The 20,601-nt window shown below is 37.2% G+C and overlaps 2 protein-coding genes across 5 annotated transcripts in view; one reads left to right on the top strand and one right to left on the bottom strand.

Annotated features, from left to right (window-relative positions):
- The window catches only part of SPATA17 (spermatogenesis associated 17), a 196,294-nt gene extending 186,983 nt beyond the window's left edge, over window positions 1–9,311 (bottom strand). The window contains exon 1 of one of the 2 annotated variants that reach the window (XM_070501595.1): window positions 9,074–9,311. In XM_070501595.1, coding sequence (XP_070357696.1) covers window positions 9,074–9,153 — 80 coding nt within the window. In that variant the 5' untranslated portion in view covers window positions 9,154–9,311. The remainder of the gene's footprint in view (window positions 1–9,073) is intronic. The other variant, XM_014849877.3, reaches the window with a different exon arrangement.
- Window positions 9,312–9,434: 123 nt separating this feature from the next.
- Window positions 9,435–20,601, top strand: part of GPATCH2 (G-patch domain containing 2) — a 177,595-nt gene continuing 166,428 nt past the window's right edge. For all 3 annotated transcript variants that reach the window (XM_044762643.2, XM_014849879.3, XM_014849880.3), the window contains exons 1-2: window positions 9,435–9,615; window positions 19,546–20,262. In XM_044762643.2, coding sequence (XP_044618578.1) covers window positions 9,560–9,615; window positions 19,546–20,262 — 773 coding nt within the window. In that variant the 5' untranslated portion in view covers window positions 9,435–9,559. The remainder of the gene's footprint in view (window positions 9,616–19,545; window positions 20,263–20,601) is intronic.

The raw sequence follows: 20,601 nt of genomic DNA, 5'->3' as shown, positions 1-20,601 counted from the left end.
CCACTGGGATGTTGAATACTCATACAATGTGTCATGAACTGCTAGATATTTTATGTTTAAAATGAAAAATGTGGGTAACACTTTATTTTAATGGTATATTAATTAGTTCCAAATTACAATGAAAATCCTATAGCAGTGAATAAAATATGACATCTACATGAATTTGAAATAAATTTATTATGATCAGTATTATCACAATGAATACTAAATGAATTAATAATGATGAAAGACCAAAAGTATTACTAGGAATGTAATAAAACATGGAGAAAAAGCTGGAAGTTTCCAGTCACTTCATCATCAACTAGAAATAAGAACTATAACCCTGGATAACACTATATTCATGTGTATCATTAGTGGCCAGAAATTAACTGACAATAAGTAGAAAATGAAAAAATGTGTGGTTAAATCTCTTTCCAGTAATAGGCAAAAAATATGCATTTTACACATCAACAAGGTGCTTAGTCTGACCTTGGCTACTGAATAAATACATTAAAAACTCAATACTCCTTCCTTCTCATTATCATACAACTCAAAACTTTTTTAGACATTAGGAATAAAATTCCAATATTAGCAGTCCTATGTTATAAGATATATTGATGTGTAAAATGATTATGTTTTTGCATACCATTTCACTATTAGGTGTTAAGGATTTCAAGCCTCTTACAGGCAAGAACTATGGGGCCAGTTCGGTGGTGCAGCAGTTAAGTGCGCAGGCACCTTCAGCTTCTGCGGCGCAGGACTTGCCGGTTCGGATCCCGGGTGCAGACATGGCACAGCTTGGCAAGCCATGCTGTGGTAGGCGTCCCACATATAAAGTAGAGGAAGATGGTCACGGATGTTAGCTCAGGGCCAGTCTTCCTCAGCAAAAAGAGGAGGATTGGCAGCAGATGTTAGCTCAGGGCTAATCTTCCTCAGAAAAAAGGCAAGAACTATGCTTAATCCAAACTTTTCTGTGTCTTGTGTTCTGCCTACCATCTGTGCGCCCAGTAAGAGGTCAGTAACTACTTGATGATGAGAAATAGACTAATTTTAGAAGGCAGAAGCCATGTTTTTTCATTAATAGTCCTCCTTATGTTTACTATTTCACAATTCAATGAGTAATGAGTTGCACATATATGAGGATTACATCACAAAGTGGAGTTATCATAGCTTGTTGTGCAGATTTATATTACTAGTGCATTTTTAAAATGTTTTATATTTACTTTTCTTCCTCTTCCTTCCCACTTCTCTTCATTTTCTGAATGATTAAGTCCTAAAGAAAACGGCAGTGGACAAGGAAAGTAGAGACATGGGCTGGAGGCGGCTTGGGGGAAGAGCCAAGTGGCTTGGTGTGGGGTATCAGAGCCTGTGTAGGGTAAGCTGGGCACCCATCTATGGGGGCAGCACAGGGTAGGATGTCATAGTCTGAGTAAGGAGTGTTCCCATGGAGAGCAGGCCTGGCTTTAAGGTGTGAAGGAAAGTTGAGGAACTGGTCCCTTGGGAGTGCAGCCCGCACAGGGAATCAGAGCCCAAGAGCGGAGTGATGAAAAGGGTATCCAGGCTGGTGAGGAGGTGATAGGTCAGCATGCGGAAAGGAGGTAGAGCCCACACTGGGTCAAAAAGGTATCCACAAAAGAGAAAGCAGCTATGGGGACAGAAGTTCGTTTACATACAGAGGGATTAATCAAATAAGGCAATGCATCAAGGATAACAGGAGCAGGTTTCTCACTGTTAGAAAAAGAAAGAGAGAAAACTAGAATGAACTCTGTTGGGGGGTCAAACAACATGCATTTTAATGCTACTGTAAATTGTATTGTTTTTGTACTTTCAGATTACAAGTGCTCATTGCTATTGTACAAAAAGATAACTGACTTTTGTATATTGCACCTTGCAACCTTGCTAAATTCACTTATTATTTTTAAATCTTTTTTTGGTAGGTGGTTGAGAGTTTTCTATTCACACAATCATGTTGACAGTGAATAAAGACAGTTTCACTTCTTACTATGCAATTTTTACGCCTTTTATTTATTTATCTTGCAACATTTAAACCCAGTAAGGAAAATGTGGAGTGTTCAATAATGGTTTTGAGACAATTTTATTTCTAGAGGAAAAGCTAAGTTCCTATCTCATACAATGTATGCATATAAACACAATTGCATAAAAAGTGGAGGAAAGATGTAATAAAACTTTAAAAATATTAGTAGATACAGAGAATTTTCCTACAGTTATGGGTTGGGAAAGACCGTTCCAAGAAAGGCTAAAATTCCCAAAGCTGGAGGTATGCATTGACTAATTTGACTACCTAAAACTTAAAAATTGAAAGATAGTATGGTAGACAGCACTATAACCCTAAAACGTATGGCACTGGCTTTGAGATTGTGTGGTGGGGGACGTGGGGGGGTGGTTCTAAAGCCCAGTAGAGAGACTATTCATGTAGGCTGTAAGAGTAGAGAGGAAACTGACACTAGAAGCTAGATAAAGAAGGAACTGCATTAGCTAGTAGTGAGAAACTTACCAAGACTGTTGCCTGTAATCACTTAAAGATCAAAAATATACTAAGGATTTGTTTTTTGTTTTTGAGGAAGATCAGTTCTGACCTAACATCTGCTGCCAATCTTCCTCTTTTTTTTTGCTGAGGAAGACTGGCCCTGAGCTAACATTCATTGTCGATCTTCCTCTATTTTATGCAGGATGCCTGCCACAGCATGGTTTGACAAGACGGTGCGTAGGTCCACACCCAGGATTCAAACCGGCGAGCCTGGGCTGCCAAAGCAGAACGTGTGAACTTAACTGCCGTGCCACCAGGCCAGCCCACTAATGAATTTTTGAACTCGCACAAGGAGATGTCCAGGAAGAATTCTGAAAGTGCCAGTTGGATTCTCTTAACTGCACAGAATAAGGAGTACCCTGTAAATCTCAGCAACATAATGTCAATCTAAATGTAACTATAAATACAAGTATAATTGCTCATCATTGTTTCTATCACTGCTTTTGCTCCTCTTCTCATCTTGAGATCTTTGTTCCAATTTAATTTTCATTTGATTACAGAGAGTACTTTCTTGAGTCCATTTCTTCAGGTAGGGTGCGTGGATGAGATAATTCTGAGTCTTTACGTCTGAGAATGTCTTTCTGTCATCAAAAAAAAAATGAGTAAGATCTTTGCTGGGTTTAGGGTTTTTAGATGTTGCCTTAAATAATCAACAATTATGGTCCTTTCACATTCTAGCTCCCTGTGTTGCATATAAGCCATCCAACGCTGGTCTCTTGGCAAATAACTTTTTTCTTTTCTGTCTAGATTCGAAACTTGTAAAATTTTTTCTATATCCTTGGAATTTTGCCAGATAACATTTAAGAAGGAGGATGTCTTTAGTTTAGGCAAGTTTTCTTCCGGTATTTCTTTATTATTAACCTATCTCCTTCCCACTCCCACTCCGAATACTGCAGTATCTATTACTCACATCCTAAGTCCCTGGATATGTCCTCCACGTTGTTTTGCTAAAACATTTACATTTCAGTAGCAACTATTCTATTTTTTAGTTCAATATCACATTTTTAAATTGGAAAAATTTATTTTTTTAATTAGTTGCAGTAACTATTTTTTCTCCTGTAATTTTGTTTCTTTATGAGCTCTCATTACATTTTCTTTGACGTTTACATCTGTGTCCTCCATTAGTTCCAGCTCCACAATAGCCACCTGTTCTGGTTTCTTGGCTTAATCTCTTTCCTCCAAACTAACATTCCTTTGAATGGCTTGTGAATTTTCTCTGCTTATTTATGTTGATAGATATTCAATTGCTTGACATCTAGGCAGGGCTGTCTGCCCAGGTCATTTGGGCAGTAATGGACTGACAAGCAGCAAAAGTTACTGTCAAATTTTTTTCCCTTCAAAGAGCCAGCAGTGAACAAGTTGGCAAACTGAGATGTCTCTTTGGGGGCATGAGGCTAGGCACTTCTTAGAGCAATTCTAGGTCAGGCTTCCAGGGCTTCCATGGTCACAGAAAAGAAGCCACTCATTCTCAGATGTGATTCTTTAAGCTTTTGGTAGCAGATTTTGGAGACGCACGTACGTCAGTCAGAGGTCCCCCAAGTATCGCCATCATCTGAAGCTTCTACCAAAGGCGAGCTTCTTGGTCCTTATTGCTGTGGTTCCCTCATTTTGACCACTGAGTTGTTCAAGCACAGATGTTCGAGGAAGACTGCCATCTCTCCCTCTTCCTATTGAATTTTTGTTTTCCAGAAATTCTTCAAAATTACTGGTCTATTAATTGTATTTTTTTAGCTTTCACAATTTTGCATATTTATTCTTTAAAAGTATTTTTTTTACACTTAATTGTATTTTCAATCAGATGAAAGGGGAGGTGTATGTAAGTGCTTAGTCTGTCTTGTTGATCCAACTCCTCATCTAGTTATTGCTGATCCTGAGGAGAGTTACTGCCTTTTCTAAGTTTACTTTGTAATCTGAGACTTTACCAAACATTTTGTTTCTAAGAGTTTTTTTAGTAGGTTATTTTGTACTTTCTCAGCCTTATAATTTCATAATCTATAGCTAACAACCTTATTTCCTCCCTTCCAATACTTACCAATAATTTTTTTTCTTTTATTATAGTGTTGGCTACAATCTTTAGAAAAACTTTCAAAGACTGGGATTAATGTGCATTTTTGTCTTGCTGTTGAATTAAATGGAACCATCTATATTGTATTTCACCAATACATATGAAGTTGACTACTGGTTTTAGATACATATTCTTTTTTTTTTTTTTAAAGATTGTATTTTTCCTTTTTCTCTCCAAAGCCCCCCAGTACATAGTTGTGTATTTTTAGTTGTGGGTCCTTCTAGTTGTATGCCGCCTCAGCATGGCTTGATGAGCAGTGCTATATCCTACCCCAGGATCTGAACTGGCAAAACCCTGGGCCACTGAAGCAGATCTCTCGAACTTAACCACTCGGCCATGAGGCCAGCCCCTAGAAATATATTCTTTATTATTAAACACATTTCTTTTTATTTCTCATTATAACATTTTTAAAAATACTGAAGAATTTCATCTGAGTGATGGTTACAGAGATATACACATATGTAAAAATTACTGAGCTGTACACTTACAACTTATGGACTTCATTAAATGTATCTATCAATTACAATTTTTAAATTTTTATAAAGAAAAGAAAAACTCAGAAATAGATATTAAATTTATCAACTGCCTTTCTAACATCCATTGAGTTGATCATACGCATTTTATCCTTTGCCCTCCTGTTGTGATTTCCTATTATAATTATGAATTTATTGGGTGCCAACTAATGTGCCAGACAATCATTTAATCTTCTTAGTTAATATTTCCATAGGCATTATTGCCTCTTTTACAGATGAGAAAATTGATATTTAAAGTGTTTAAGTAAGGTAAGAGTATAAATTTAAGCGCTTACATTTAAGCTTAAAGTAATACAGCTTTAGGATTTGAACGGTTCTTGCACTCTGGCACAAATTATCCTTGTATACTTGGCAGAAGCCTTGCTAAAGCTTACTAGTCAGAATTGAGTACAGCTGTGAGTAACAGAAAAATCAGCAATTAATTAGAATCAGAGGAAGAGACGCATATCTACCTGACTAAGCTGTTATTTGTTTAGGTTAATAGGACTAAGATGATTGTCCAAACTCAAGGACATGAACCTTCCTTAGTTTTGATTTTTTTTTTTTTTAGGAAGATTAGCCCTGAACTAACATCTGCTGCCAATCCTCCTCTCTTTGCTGAGGAAGACTGGCCCTGAGCTAACATCCGTGCCCATCCTCCTCTACTTTATATGTGGGACATCAGCCACAGCATGGCTTGACAAGCGGTACATAGGTCTGCATCAGGGATCCGAACCGGCGAACCCTGGGCCATCGAAGCAGAACGTGCAAACCCAACCATTCCACCACTGGGCCAGCCCAGTTTTGATTTTTTAAACTAAAAAATGTGCCACTTGTAAAAAGAAATGTACAGAATGATACGATTAACTGCCGTCAGATAAAGGAGGTTTGATATCACTATTACAACAAGTAGAATTTAAAAGTGAAACATTTTGCACATTAAAAATGACCAATATACAGTCAATAATGAAGAGACACCACCTGACACATGTGTAAGCTAAATAACATAGCATCAAAAGATACCACTATAGAAACTGGCAGAAGAGGGACATTTTAACTCATTCCTATTACCACTTGACAGATTAATTGGACAAAATTTAAATAAGGGAATGGGGAAAATGAACAATATGATTAACGCACACATATCAAACCCTTCTTTCCACAAATAGAATAGTATAAATGACCAATAAGTTGCAAAGAAAATCTCAATAATGCAGAAGAATAGAAATGAAACTAGGAATTAATATGAAAGTGGTTTGTTGGGTTTTTTTTAAAGGACAATACTTTGTCAAATAACAACTGAGTACTACCTTTTTCCCACCGTGTAACATCCTAGACACAACATTCAGCCTCTTTGATGGGCAGATCAAAACATGAACATCCACAGATATTTCCTGTGTAAGCAACTTTCCAGAGGATCTGGACTGGTCAGGCAATGCACAGTCTCCCCACGCTCCCTAGCTCTCTCCTTGCATCAGCTCCTCCCATATTTGCTTCTTACATCTTGGGAAATTCTCTAAATCCTTCCTCTTTGGCAGGCAGATGAGCTTCTCTCTTCCTCAGTGGACTTCCCAGCCCTAGAGGACTCAGGTGCTAACCTAAGCATTTAGCAATAATATATTTCCCCAACAAAGTAATCTTTCAAGTTCAGAGGCATGCTGGTGCCAGCTGTTAGGTAGAAACATTTTTTTCTCTGCCTTGATACCAACATGGAAGGAAGACACTGAAACGAACCAAGGAGAGTTAAAATGGTTTCCTCCAGCCCTGTTCCCTACATGTTACTGGATTTGGAACAGTAAGCTCAGGCCAGGTGGATTTCTGGATCTTGGTGCTTACTGCCGCTTAACTCATCAGACCAGTGGAGGAGAAGAAAACCTTGACTCGTGCGGCAGTGAAGAGCATAGGTCTTAGAAGTGGATAACTTGGCCTTGAGACATAGTAGTTGTGCGATCTTACACAAATTACCCAATCTATCTGAATCTCATTTTGCTTGATTCCTGTAAAAGGGGAAAAATATATAATTTCTAAGGATCTTTATAATTAAATAATAGGCCCACACACAGTTCTTTTTCTAGAAAGTCTCCCTTTTTATGCAAAATGGGACCTCACAAGAACTCTAGTGAGAAAGGCAGATTCTCTGGCCATAATTGAGACCCAAGCATCAGGATCTGCATTTTAACAGATCCTCAGGCGATTCCACCAAACACTGATGTTTGCAAAGAACTGATCTAGTCAATAACAGATGGGAAATGACAATAATGACAATAATTTCTTAAGGAAATTGCCTGTTTACTTTTTTCACATACTAATATTTTATATGGTTTTTTGCCCCCAAAGTTGTTAATATCCTGCTTTTTTTTTTTAACTATGCAAACGTTGGAATTTTGATTCCTTCATGATCTTTAGAGATTTTCCTTCATGCTGAAAATATTAATAATAATAAATGAAATGGAAGCAATGCCAGCCTATTCTCATCATGGCCTTTGCATAGCTCTAGTCTTTTCTCTAAGCAACATCCACTTTGGGAGAAATATACTCATTGTCAAAAGCCAGGAGATGGGGACAAAGGTTGACCCCAAAATCTGTGGAAAAATGGTGTCTATTTGCAGTCACGTGGCACTTCACCAGGCTTTTCTGGAAACTGTTCTTGAGCTCTAAAAATATAGATTAACATATTAACTTGTAATGTTATGAAAACCAAATGAGATACTCTAGGAAACAGTTCCCGGTGCAATGCCCAGCAGACAGTCGGTGCTCAAGAAATGTTAGTTGTTTACCTTCCTGTTCATTCTTACTCTACTGTAATTATTCTTTAAATACCTCTATTCCATATTAGGCTGTGAACATCCAGAGGGATGAAGCTTATTTCTTTTATATATGTATGTCCATAAACACAGGACCTGCCACATCTTCTAAATGAATGCTAAATAAATAGATAATTTTTATCTCTAGCTAGTTTTAGTACATTTACTTAAACCAGGATCAATGATTGGTTGAAAGATTCATTTATGGAATTACTAAAAAAAGTATTGTGCAGCTATTATGTGTCAGGAACTATGATAGACACTGGAGACCAAAATGATGATGAGCAAAAACCAGACACTCTCCACTTCTAGTTTAAGAGAGATGATGGATATCATCTCACGACAGAATGTAAAATTGAATTGAGATAAGTGCTGTAAGAGAGGTACACGGCGCCCTGAGAATGTAGTAGGTGAGATAAATGTTAGAATAAGAACGGCTCAGCAAGATCCTGTCTTATTGACCTATCTTCCATTGGTCTGCTGTGTCCCCATATTCTATCACGGTCTAATTCACTTATTTGGAGTTTCTCTTAAGTTGGAACATCTCCTGGGGCATTGCTTCCAGGAGGCCATTGTTAAAATGAACCTCTCCCTGAGTGAGAAGTTTGGGTGTAGAGAGATGGACAAACCTGCCAGTGTCTTCTTAGCCCTCTTCTATTAATTAATATGTTGATACTGATAATCTCATCAGAGTGGTTTAGATATTGTCACTTTGGGAAGACAAAGGAGTCATAGAACAGTTGCGTTCAATGACATTTGTGAAATAATGGAGGCTCACATTCCCAGGAAGATGGGGGATACACTGAGTTCACCCAGCTACGGGGCCTGGGTGACTCCAGTCAGGCTATTAACCCATCAAGAGGGTGGACATTTTCTCAGAATGATGGCGTCAAAGAAAAACGCTTTACAATTTTATCCATACGGGGCTTTTACTTAAATCAGCTCAAGCTGATATCTATGCCCCCACCCCCCACCCCCTATCTATAATCCCCCCTCTATGGTAGCACTACTTTTAAACTTGTGATTATGTTTGCAGCCCACAAATGAAGGGGTGAAGTGGGTGGTACGTATCGAATTAAGGAATTTATTAATAGGAAACTCCCACAGAGGAAGTACTGGCTAGAGTGCAGCCAGCCTGTCCGCGATGCTCCAGTCGATGACTCACCTGTTCCTAAAGTAGTACTGCTGTCCCACAGCTTTCGACCGAGCTTGCAGCCGGGCTAACGTGGCCATAGCCTCCCGCATCTGGTTTACCACTGGTGTTACTATCCGTCTCCCAGGCAACCGGACTAAACCATAAAGCCAGTCCAGGGGGGCGGTTAACTTTCCATTTACTCCACTTTTTTCCCATCCTCTTTCAGCTTCCGCAACACTATAAAGAAACTTAAGAAATTTTGCGTAGGAAAACGTTCCAATCATTTGCCTCTATCTCTTGTGGGAGTAAAAAGAGGAGATTATAGAAGCAAAAAGCAGTAGGGGGTGAGGGGGGGAGGAGAACTAGTGGTTGCTCCGAGCATCCGGTTTCCGCCTCCCGCCTGCTTCCGGAAGCTCAGCTCAAAATGCTGAAGTGCTCTTGGAAGTCGCGGGTGCTGTGCTAGCTGGAGAGTGTTCTCGGGCCTGAGCCTCGAGGCCAGGCTCCCGGGTGGCGTTAATGTTCGGGGCCGCCGGGCGCCAACCGATCGGAGCTCCAGCCGCCGGGAACAGCTGGTGAGGCTGGCGGCCCGGGGGACGGGAGATCCGGAACGGGTGTGATGGCCGGAGGCCACTGGACCTTGGGATGGAAGGGGGAGGGAGTTGTGATGGATGTTCTGAAGACATTTAGGCCTTGCTCTCTCTCGTGCCCGGCATGGACGCAGTTTGAGGAAGGCGTTGAGGCATTCGCTAAAGATTTGTGAAGGGATCCAGTCGCTGCGTGCTGATTGCTTGTCTGACGCTCGATGATATTTTAGGAGTAAAGCTTTCTGCACTCCAGGAGCAGTTCAGTTATTTCCTCGTTGATGGCTGACAAGACCAGGGACAGAAGAATTTTTCTTAATCCAGACCTTGTTCCCTCACTTCCTTTTTAAATTTACTAGATTATACCGGGTGTCTTGGAATAGCAGATCCCAGAAATCTAGAGTTCTGGAAGTTTAGTCGTGGAAGAGACCCTACCTTCCAACCTCCCTATTTGGGTGTAGGAGTAACCTACCTGTTTCTGCCCCTTGATCGTTTCATTCTAGTTCAAATGAGATGTGTATGTATGTTGCTTAAGAACAGATAAATGCCAAGATTCAGTTTGGGGTTTAACTGTATCTACAGTATCACATCACCAATGCTACTTTAGAATAATATGTTGCTTTGGCTTTTCAAAGTGCTTTCACAAATTAATACACTTTATCCTTGTGACAGTCCTGTGATAGGAGATGATCAGAGGCACAGGATATGTAAGTGACGTGGCCAAAATTGACATGCACATTTTAGTCCTAGGGCTAGAGGCTGATTTTGGGAGGTCTAGTTGAAAACTCTGTAATGTCTGTCCTGTTTTTTTTTTCCCCAAGCTCTTTTCCTCCAAGCATACCCAAGACAAGCAGTGAAACAAACAAGCCAGTTTTCCACTGACAGTCCTCAAACATAAAGTGTTAAATGGCAGGTGGGATGGGGCTAAAAAAATGTGTGTCCATTCCTAGAGTCTGCAGCAAATGAGAACATGGGAATTCCAGTAGTCTGTGATCTCGAAGAATTCATTTTATATCACCTATCACTGAAAAGTTAAAAGAATGTCTTGCCTGAAATGTTTTGAATGTGATGCGATCATTCTGTAGCTCTTTTTATAATGAATATAGGTTGGTTATGCTCCTTCTAAGTCCTCACATTTTCCAGTAAGAAAAGCAGGGAGCGTTTTTTTAAATGAGTTATTTTTTTTAATGGTGATATAATTAGCATAAAATAAAACCCGTAGTTCTCAAGTGTTAAGTATGTTTAGTTTTGGCAGTTGTGTATCATGTGTAAGCCCTGTAGACTGGTGTCCTCTTGCTGTGGTGATCACTGATTTGTAGAGTAGGTAACTGATTAAAAAATATGACTCTTTCAACTCCTTGCTCTCCTTTCCACCTTCTACTCGAATCATGATCAGGTACCTCTTTATAATAGTTACTTGGTGCCAGGTTTTCCATAGGATATCATCTCACATAAATCTTTTGAGGTAGGTGAGATCATCTTTTGCATTTTAGAGATGACGAGATGGGAACAAATGTAGTTTAGATAACTTGACCAAAGTGTTGTATTTGCAGTATGATCCCAGTATATCTAAAAAAATTCTTAACCACCCAATATACTGCCTATGTGTCTCAAGGAATATATAAACTGGAAAGTATGTGCCGGATTTGTTAACCAATCCAGAATTCCTTAACTTCCATCTTGACTTCAACTTTTTCTCCAGTGTCAAGGCTAGTTTTTCAATTTTTAGACACCAACTGGGTAAGTGTAGATGATTTATCTCTTTCTTAACAATTTGTTGGAAAGTAGAACTGACATTTTATTTTGTAATTAAAAAGCCTAAGGAAGAAAAGTCTTATACATTAAAATAATAAAGATCCTATGTTTGTGTGTGTGTGTGTGTGTGTGAGGAGATTAATGTCTTTTTTTTTTTAAGATTGGCACCTGAGCTAGCAACTGTTGCCAATCTTTTTTTTTTTCCTGCTTTATCTCCCCAACCCCCCCATACATAGTTGTATATCTTAGTTGCAGGTGGAAATTAATATCTTTTTTATGCAAGTTAATCTTATAAGTGGTTCATATTATATTTTTATACAATCTTTGTAGCTGAGGGTGTCTCTCTCCTCTCGCTCTCATCACTCACGTACAATTTTGAAATTAGGTCCAAAGAGCTTCTTTTTGGACTTACAATATTAACTTGCCTTTTAAAGTTTGATTCATTTAATGGACAAATCACATTTAGAATTTAGATACACTTTCCTTTATTACTTTTTACTTTATTAGTGATTTATATTTAAAGTCAGTTTCTGGGAGGTTTTGGGAAAGATTTTAAAGGTTGGACTAAAATTTTAAAAATGAAGTCCTTGATATTGAAAATATTGAATCATTATTGATATATTGAACTGTAGTGTCTATTTATTTAACTTTATGTGGCTTTGCTTTAAAAAAAGTCATTAAAAATAAACTATTGATTCTGGACCTTTTTTTCTGTAGCTTCATTTTCCTATTTGGTATTTTGATTTTCTATAGATTTGGAAAACTGTGTAGTCAAAAATGTGCCTTTTTTAAAATGAATGTGGTTATTTTGGCCTTGAACTCAGTTTCATACGGTTAGGCTTGTTTTGAGTCAGGTTTCTGTCAACACTTAGCAGTCAGAGCAATGGCCAGTATGATTTTGGCCAAGTAACTCATTAATTTTGGTATAGCTTCTTAGCATCCTTATTTATGGCAAGCTGGAAGTCTTAAAACCCTATCTTTGATAATTTTCCCTGTACTGCCACATTTACTTAACTAAAAAGTTAGAGTATCTGGCTTGTTAATGTGGCAGAAAATTTGCCACCTGGATTGTCTGAACTTTTAGTTGTCATATTTTTCTTTCACTATTTGTTCCTTCTTTTAGCCCTTCATTGATTTGTTCATCCAACAGACTTTTTTTTTTTTGCATCTTTTTTGTGTCAAGTATTATGGTAGGTAGTTGTAATCCATATTCAATTGTCAGCTTTCTCATTCCTAATCTAGGAATTCAGAATATATTATATATTCAGTAAAGACCAAGCAGTTACCATGTATAAGCAATGAATGGGCCTCATTTCCTACATTTTAAAAGCTTACCTACATATACTTTAATATATGGGTGTTACAAGAATTGGAATGAATTATTTTTTAGATTTTGTTTGTTTTAATTATTACTTTTTTATTTTTTATTATGTTCAAATTATTTTATAATATATATTTACTTAAAGTTCATTTTTAAAAATTGTTTTTTGTTTAAAAACAAAGTTATTTTTGTTTGTTTTAGACTTTGACTTCATTTCATTTAGATGGTTTTTCATTCAATAGTTTACATTTTGAAAGCGATCAGAGTATAAGGAAAGAAGTTTTGAATGACTCAAAGTTATTGAATGAAGTGAAAAAATCAAAAGAATGTTCTTAAATTTAAATAATAAAGGAGCCTGCCTTATGAAATCACTATTTGGAAAGTACAATTAAACTTTAAGCCCTGTATGATTTGTTTTTTGTCAAGTTGCTAGGGTAAAGAGGAAAGAAAGCTTTCTAAGTGTTCCTGTGGTGACAGACATGACAAAGTAGCAGCTGCCAGCAGCACCTCCAGTTGAGTGCAAGTCAGTGGAGCTTTTCCTCCCATTGTGGGATGTGAGTTTTTCTGTTTGGTGCAGAATCCTGTGACTCTTAACTTGAAAGTATGCTTTTCTTTAATCTTTTTTTTTCCTTATATTTCTATATTATTAAGATAGAAGTAGGTCAGATACACAGCATTAATTCTTTTTACTTGAAATTTTTGGAGTTTTTTAGATCCAGAAAAGTCTTTAAGGAGTCCATGAATATCTTGAAATTGTGTGCCAGACTTTTGCAAATATCTGTTATCCCCCGCTCCCCATCATTCGTTGTGGTTCAAGAACTCAGAAAGGTTGACAGTCTTTGCTTTTGTTATGATATTCTCAGCATTCATAATATGGTTATTCCCTTATTTTCTTTATTGAGGTCACATTGGCTTATAACATTATGTAAATTGCAGGTGTTCATCATTATATTTTGACTTCTGTATAGACTACATTGTGTTCACTACCAAAAGTCTGGTTGCCATCTGTCACCATACATGCATGTGCCTTTCCCCACTTCTTCCCCCCCATGGTTATACCTTGAAAGCAGAATAACATGATATTTCAGTGGCCAGTTGTCTTATTTGTGTGTAGAGGTTGTTGAAAGATGAAATAACAGCTCTGACACATAGGTACCCACTCTCATCTTCACAGAATCCCTTCAGGGTAGAAATTATACCCATTTTTGTGATAAATAAACAGAATCAGAAGATAAGGACTTTGTTCAAGGCCCTATGGCTAATCAATATAGTAGAATTTAGCTTTCAAATTTACAGCTTTGGTTCCAAAGCTCGTATTCTCTACAGTTTCCTCCCAGCCTTTTTTCCCCCCCTAGAGAATTCTATTCCGTATTTATTGCCTAGTGTTAATGTAATGTTATAATTAGTCATTTACATCTTTTAGAATAAGATAGGTTCCCCGCCCCGCCATGTTCCGTCTTTCAGAGAGAGAGAAAAGGTTACTCTGATTAATGGTTTAAATGGGTTGGTCAAGGAATTTCTAAACTAGCTCAAGTGTTAACATTTAATGTTAGGTTTATTCTTAATTTCCTAAGATGACCTGCCCCAAAATATATAAAAGGAGAAAATTGAAGACATAATCTTTTATTAGATTACTAGGCTGAGAGAAAGAACTTATTTTGACAAATTGTATTACCATTAAGGAAGGAAATTTATAAATTCTATGAGCAGCAGAAATAAGTTTGAAAATTCTTATGGACCATATTCTGTTAAGTTAGTTATAAAATTTAGCCCTTGATGTGGCATCTTTAAGGCTCACCGTTTGCATGTTTACTCACGCATTGTCATGGTCTCCACTATTATCTATTAATTTTAGTCTGTGTACTATTTGGCAATTTGCTATATACTTTAAGAACCACCCAACCTTTCCTGTCTTAAGTAAAAGCTAACATGAATATCGAGGCATTGTAATTCCGAGACTCTTTTCTTAAGTTTGTGATCAGACATAGCGTATATTCATCAGCATAGTTATTGTCCGTGTACTGTGTGTTAGTACAGCATTGATGTACACATTGAGTTTTTATTGATTGGGAAACTAACACAATCATGGCTATTCCCTTACGTTTTTGAAAGCCAACAAAGCAGTTGTATTTAGCAACAGGTAACTTACTTTTAGCACTCTACTCCTAAAATTACTTAACTTTGTAGAAGAGATAATCTGTATTTTACAGAGATGAAGATGAGAATGTTACCATGTACTAGGTGATAAGGTATATATTTTTTTCCTTAACTAGGTATTCGATAGCCATAGTCAATTACCCTTTAGTTTTATCTGGAAGATTTTTGTTTGTTTTTCAATGAACTTGTTGGGTTTATTCAGTAGATACACATTTATGCACTTGTTATATAGTTATGTTTATCTGTATCCAGGCAAGGAAATTATTCTTTGAGTAAGTTTTCTATACATGCTATATTTTTCCCTCTTAGGAATAGTAGTTATTGCTAAGAGAGGCTTCAAAAAGTAATAGTCATTGACAAAATAGTTGGCTGTTAGTTACCGGGGGGTCTGTTTTCTGGGCTTTCTTGGGCTTCGACTCCTGCTGTGCCCGCCTGTAGGTTGTTGACTGCCATTTGAGAGCTCTTGGTTCCTCAGTCAACTGCCAGTCCTTGGGGACATACAAGCAGTAAGTTAGGACTAAGGCAGCTTTCTGATTCTTCTTCCTTGAACCAAAAACATTTGCAAGAAAACCCTAAACTCAGTGCCACATTTTCTTCATTAATTGATCTTCCTCACTGGCAAACATACATTTTCAGAAGGGCTTTTTCTGAATTAATTAGAGCTTGTTGTTAAGGAAGCGAAGGAGAGCAAGTCACTCATTTTACTGGATGTTTAGTGTTGCCTAGAGGAGGACAAACAAACAAATTTGACCTTTAGCCAAGAATTTTTACCTAAAACTAGCATATCAGATTTGGAGTTGGGTATACATTTTATATTGCCCAGCATAATCTAATAACTCCTTGAAAAAAACCAAAATGCTTATCTACCCAAGTCATTCCTTTCTACAAAATGCAACTTTATGTGAATAGTGGGACTATGATTTTATGCTATTCATTTGGACTATCTTAAGAAAGGTATTAGTGAGCTGTTATCTTAGACATTATACCCAGTGCACACTATTCCCAAAAGATTTCATTTCCAGTGAATTCCACATGAAAAGGAATTGTTTTATAAATGTGAATATAAAATTTTCACATTAGCTAAGTGGTAATTCACTGAATTTTACTGTAACTCAAACTTGAAAACTGTGAATGCTTAATTAACAGATTTTTATACAGAAAAGTTACAGATTTCTAGCTTTCCTTCCAATAAGAAAGGTCTTATTTAAGAAAATATCTTTAGGATCAAGTGTTTCACAACTGTAGTCTTCAATATACCTGCCAAGGCAAAGAAAATAAATAAGCTCTTGATCATGTGATGGTCTCTTATAATTTTATTTCTGTGAGACCAGTTGATACCAGTTTTACCCAAGAAAATTGGTGAAACAGCTTGACTGACTGACTATAATATTGCTGGCTCGTTAATAGGCATTTTGGTTGGGATTGACTTGCCAGAGTCTGGTTATTTGAAACTGAAGGGGAAAAAAGTGACTTGAACTCTCAATGGCACTTAGAATAAATGTATTTTTTCTGTTTTTATAGGATTTTTTAAAAAGCTTTTTAAAGTAGTTTTTTAGTTGATTCATATTTGAGTGACATCGTGGGATAAATTGCATTCTTCTAATTAAAATATTTTAAAAAATATGTTGTTTTTCGGGGCCAGCCCGGTGGCACAGTGGTTAAGTTCGCAGGTTCTTCTTTGGCAGCCTAGGGTTCGCCAGTTTGGATCCTGGGCGCAGACCTACGCACTACTTGTCAAGCCATGCTGTGGCAGGCATCCCACATAAAATAGAGGAAGATGGGCACCGATGTTAGCTCAAGGCCAGTCTTCCTCAGCAAAAAGAGGAGGATTGGTGGCAGATGTTAGCTCAGGGCTAATATTCCTCAAAAAAAAAAAATTAAAAAGAAATATGTTGTATTTTCTCTTGAGAAAAAGAATATAAAATCGAATAAGGCTGAGACAATTTTAATGAGGTTATAAAGAAATTTCACTATCATTCTTAGTAATGATATTGGTTATATTTTGTTAAACTCTGTTCGTTACAGCAATGCTTTTTAAATGAAATTAATTGGAGAATATCAGATTTCAGTGAATTGAATCTGATGTGTTACCCTTTTTTAATGTTAAGACGACCACATTTTCTCTTCTGAAGTAAAGCACTAAATTGTTACTTCCAAAATAACCTGCAGATGTAGTTAGAGATTATATTCAATCATTGAGTTAATTTCATATTAATATTTGTAACTAGTCATTCACTCATTGATAAGAAAACTGTTTCTTCAAAAATTAAACTACTCAAGAACCAGGTGATAGTGAGTTTTCCTTTAGACAAATGATCCTTATTGTAATACATGTGAAACAGACGCCAGTGAATTTTGTTAAAGATGTAATATTATATTCAGAGATGTTACGTCTTCAGACTACATTTCTTCCAAAGAGCTAATGTTAAAGGAAAAGAACAAAATATTCATTGCAACAAAGGGAAAACAAAAAGGGAATCATTAACATACAGGTAATGGAGAAAAGATCCATTTAGCTTATCATCATAGCCAGAATTGCAGCCCTTGTTTTGACTTTAATGATAATTCCTACATGACACATCTTTCTCTTAATCAAATGCAGTGCTCTGAAACCTGAGTGATATATAGAACCCTTTTATTTATTTTATTTTGTGTGTGTGTGAGGAAGATTGGCCCTGAGCTAACATCTATGCCAGCCTTCCTCTATTTGGTATGTGGGACACCACCACGGCATGGTTTGATGAGTGGTGTATAGATCTGTGCCTGGGATCCGAACCTGTGAACCCCCAGCTGCTGAAGCAGAGCACACGAATTTAACCACGATGCTGCCAGACTGGCCCCTAGAACCCTTTTAAAGGAAAAAAGTTATGTCATTGGCCCTCCAGAGTTCATTTAAAACATATATTTGAATCGGCGTATTTTTGAAAAATGTGTATCCCTATAGGCTTTTTGTTTATTCACTGAGAATGCCAAAGGAGATAGATCTGGAAAATGCAAACCCACATTAACTGAAAGGCAATGTCCTGTTACTTAATTGCTCAATGTGCATTTTACTGATGACTACAGCATTGGTTCTCTGAATTCAGCTCACTGTCACCACCTGTACTGCCCCGAGCCTTGGGTTGATGAGGTCTCCCATCCCTTTTTCTAGTCAAAAGAATAGAATGCCTGACTGTGAGTCATTTGGGGCTTCCTAAGACGTATATTGATTCTGCCTCTACAATTAAGATAGTGCTTCCTGCTGATAAATCGATCATAAACAAAAGTACAAACCGAATCCTGGAATTGTGTAGCTGTTCTTGGCTGTGGTTGGGTGAGCATTTAGGCTCTGGAATCAGATTACTGGAGTTTGAATCCTGTTTCTCCCACTTCATAAATGTGTCACGGTGGGCAGGCTGTCCTTAATCTCCGTCTGTGTATTTCATCTGCCACCTCATAGGGTTCATAGGGTTGTTATGTGAGAATGAAATGAGGTAAGGCATATAAGACACTTAGAAATGGCACACAGTAAGTACTCAAGTGTTAGAAGCTGTACGGGTGCATCACGTGTTGAGTGGTAAATGCAGTTGAATCACAATGTATGTTTGTTTTCAGGTTTTCATTAAACTGAAAAGACAGAATTGTTGTAGAAAGTCGTTAGAATTGCAAATGGACTCTAGAAACTAAATAGTCCTCTTTAGTTGAGAATATTTTGATCGCTGGGTGCTTCTAGATCTCAGTTTGAGAAGTGATTGTTCATGATCTTCCTAAGAAAGGTGCATATTTGAGTTACTTATAGTGTTTAAAAAGTAAAACCAGAATCCTGGGCCCTCTATAATGTCAACTGATTTAGAATCTTCGGGAGTTGGGTTTGAAAGGTCTAGTGTAGTTTATAAAAGTCCACAAAGAATAGTCATGTTTATCCTTGCTGATAACCTCAGTGGATAATTTTCTCACTGGTAATATAATTGAATGGTTTTTGTTTGTTTGTTTATTTTTACTAAAAAAGGACAAGAGGCTGCCTCAGAATGAATTGTAAGAGAAATGATGGCTGTTTTAGATCAGTGAGGTTCCAGTTTGAATATGAACATAGTTTCTGCTTCACTGGGTTATGAGATTAGTGTGGCCTGAGGATATGTCTAGTGTTTGGTTAAGCTTTCTTTTCACATTTAATACAAATCTTGAAAGTACCTGTCAGTCTTTCCGTCTGCGTCACGTTTCATGGCGGTGATTGGGGAGAGCGTGTGGTGAGGAGAGAATTACGCTGTACTTCCTTCTTCACTTAGAGATGTGTATTGTGTGTGTTGGGGGGTTGGGGGGTTGAGGAAGTTCTCTCTATCTCCTCTAGGAAAAGGACGGAAGTAGATTAAAGAACAGCAATTTGAGCAGAAATAACTTTTCCAGAATTATACAGTAAAATATAAAATTAACTGGGTCTTTCATTGCTGATATTATGCTTACTCTATCTTGAAGTAATTCCTGTGTTTAATAAGAGAACTTATACAAGAAAAAGGAGCTTAAAAATGAGTCAGAATATTTGGAACTGTAATATCTTGGATAGAAAAATTAAATAGCTTTTAAACATTTCTTTATAATAGTTATTAACTTTATTCAGATTTAGAGTGAATCGTCAGCTGTAATAAACTAGGTTAATGGGGTTGATACTGATTATTTCCTTTAAATGTTTTTCTTTCTTTAAAAAAATATAGGCATTTCAGTCGAACCATGGAAGAATTGGTTCACGATCTTGTCTCAGCATTGGAGGAGAGCTCAGAGCAAGCTCGAGGTGGATTTGCTGAAACGGGAGACCATTCTCGAAGTCTGTCTTGCCCTCTGAAACGCCAGGCAAGGAAAAGGAGAGGGAGAAAACGAAGGTCGTATAATGTCCATCACCCATGGGAGACTGGTCACTGCTTAAGTGAAGGCTCTGATTCTAGTTTAGAAGAACCAAGCAAGGACTATAGAGAGAACCACAATAATAATAAAAAAGATCATAGTGACTCTGATGACCAAATGTTAGTGGCAAAGCGCAGGCCGTCATCAAACTTAAATAATAATGTTCGAGGGAAAAGACCTCTATGGCATGAGTCTGATTTTGCAGTGGACAACCTTGGCAACAGAACTCTGCGCAGGAGGAGAAAGGTAAAACGAATGGCAGTAGATCTCCCCCAGGACATCTCTAACAAACGGACAATGACCCAGCCCCCAGAAGGTTGTAGAGATCAGGACATGGACAATGAAAGAGCTTACCAATATCAAGAGTTCACCAAGAGCAAAGTCAAAAAAAGGAAATTGAAAATCGTTAGACAAGGACCAAAGATCCAAGATGAAGGAGTAGTTTTAGAAAGTGAGGAAATAAGCCAGACCAATAAGGACAAAATGGATTATGAAGAGCAGAAGATCTCAGATGAACTCATGAGTGAAAGGTGACTTTTATATTCTCTAAATATAAAAATATGTGTCTCCACTGTTTGTGGCTGAATGTGGTTTGTATTTTAATTAATTCTATTTTAAAATAATTATAAATTATAATAATGATAGTTCTATTACTATTTAACCACGGTTATATTTCCTTATACTTTAATGATGTTTAGCACAAAGCAAAATTGCTTATTTGATTTACACAAAGTCTTTTGATTGTGTTATAATGACTTAATTTTCAGCTACAAAGAGAAAAGGAAATGGATTTTCAATGGGAAAGAATGCGCGTTTGAATGACACACATTTGTAACTCTTAGAATTGGATTTATAATTATTTATTTTTT

The sequence above is a fragment of the Equus asinus genome, chromosome 30 (genome assembly GCF_041296235.1).
Source record: "Equus asinus isolate D_3611 breed Donkey chromosome 30, EquAss-T2T_v2, whole genome shotgun sequence".
In the NCBI taxonomy this organism is placed as follows: domain Eukaryota; kingdom Metazoa; phylum Chordata; class Mammalia; order Perissodactyla; family Equidae; genus Equus; species Equus asinus.
The sequence above is the reverse complement of the archived record's forward strand: the minus strand, read 5'-3'. Positions and strand labels throughout refer to the sequence as shown.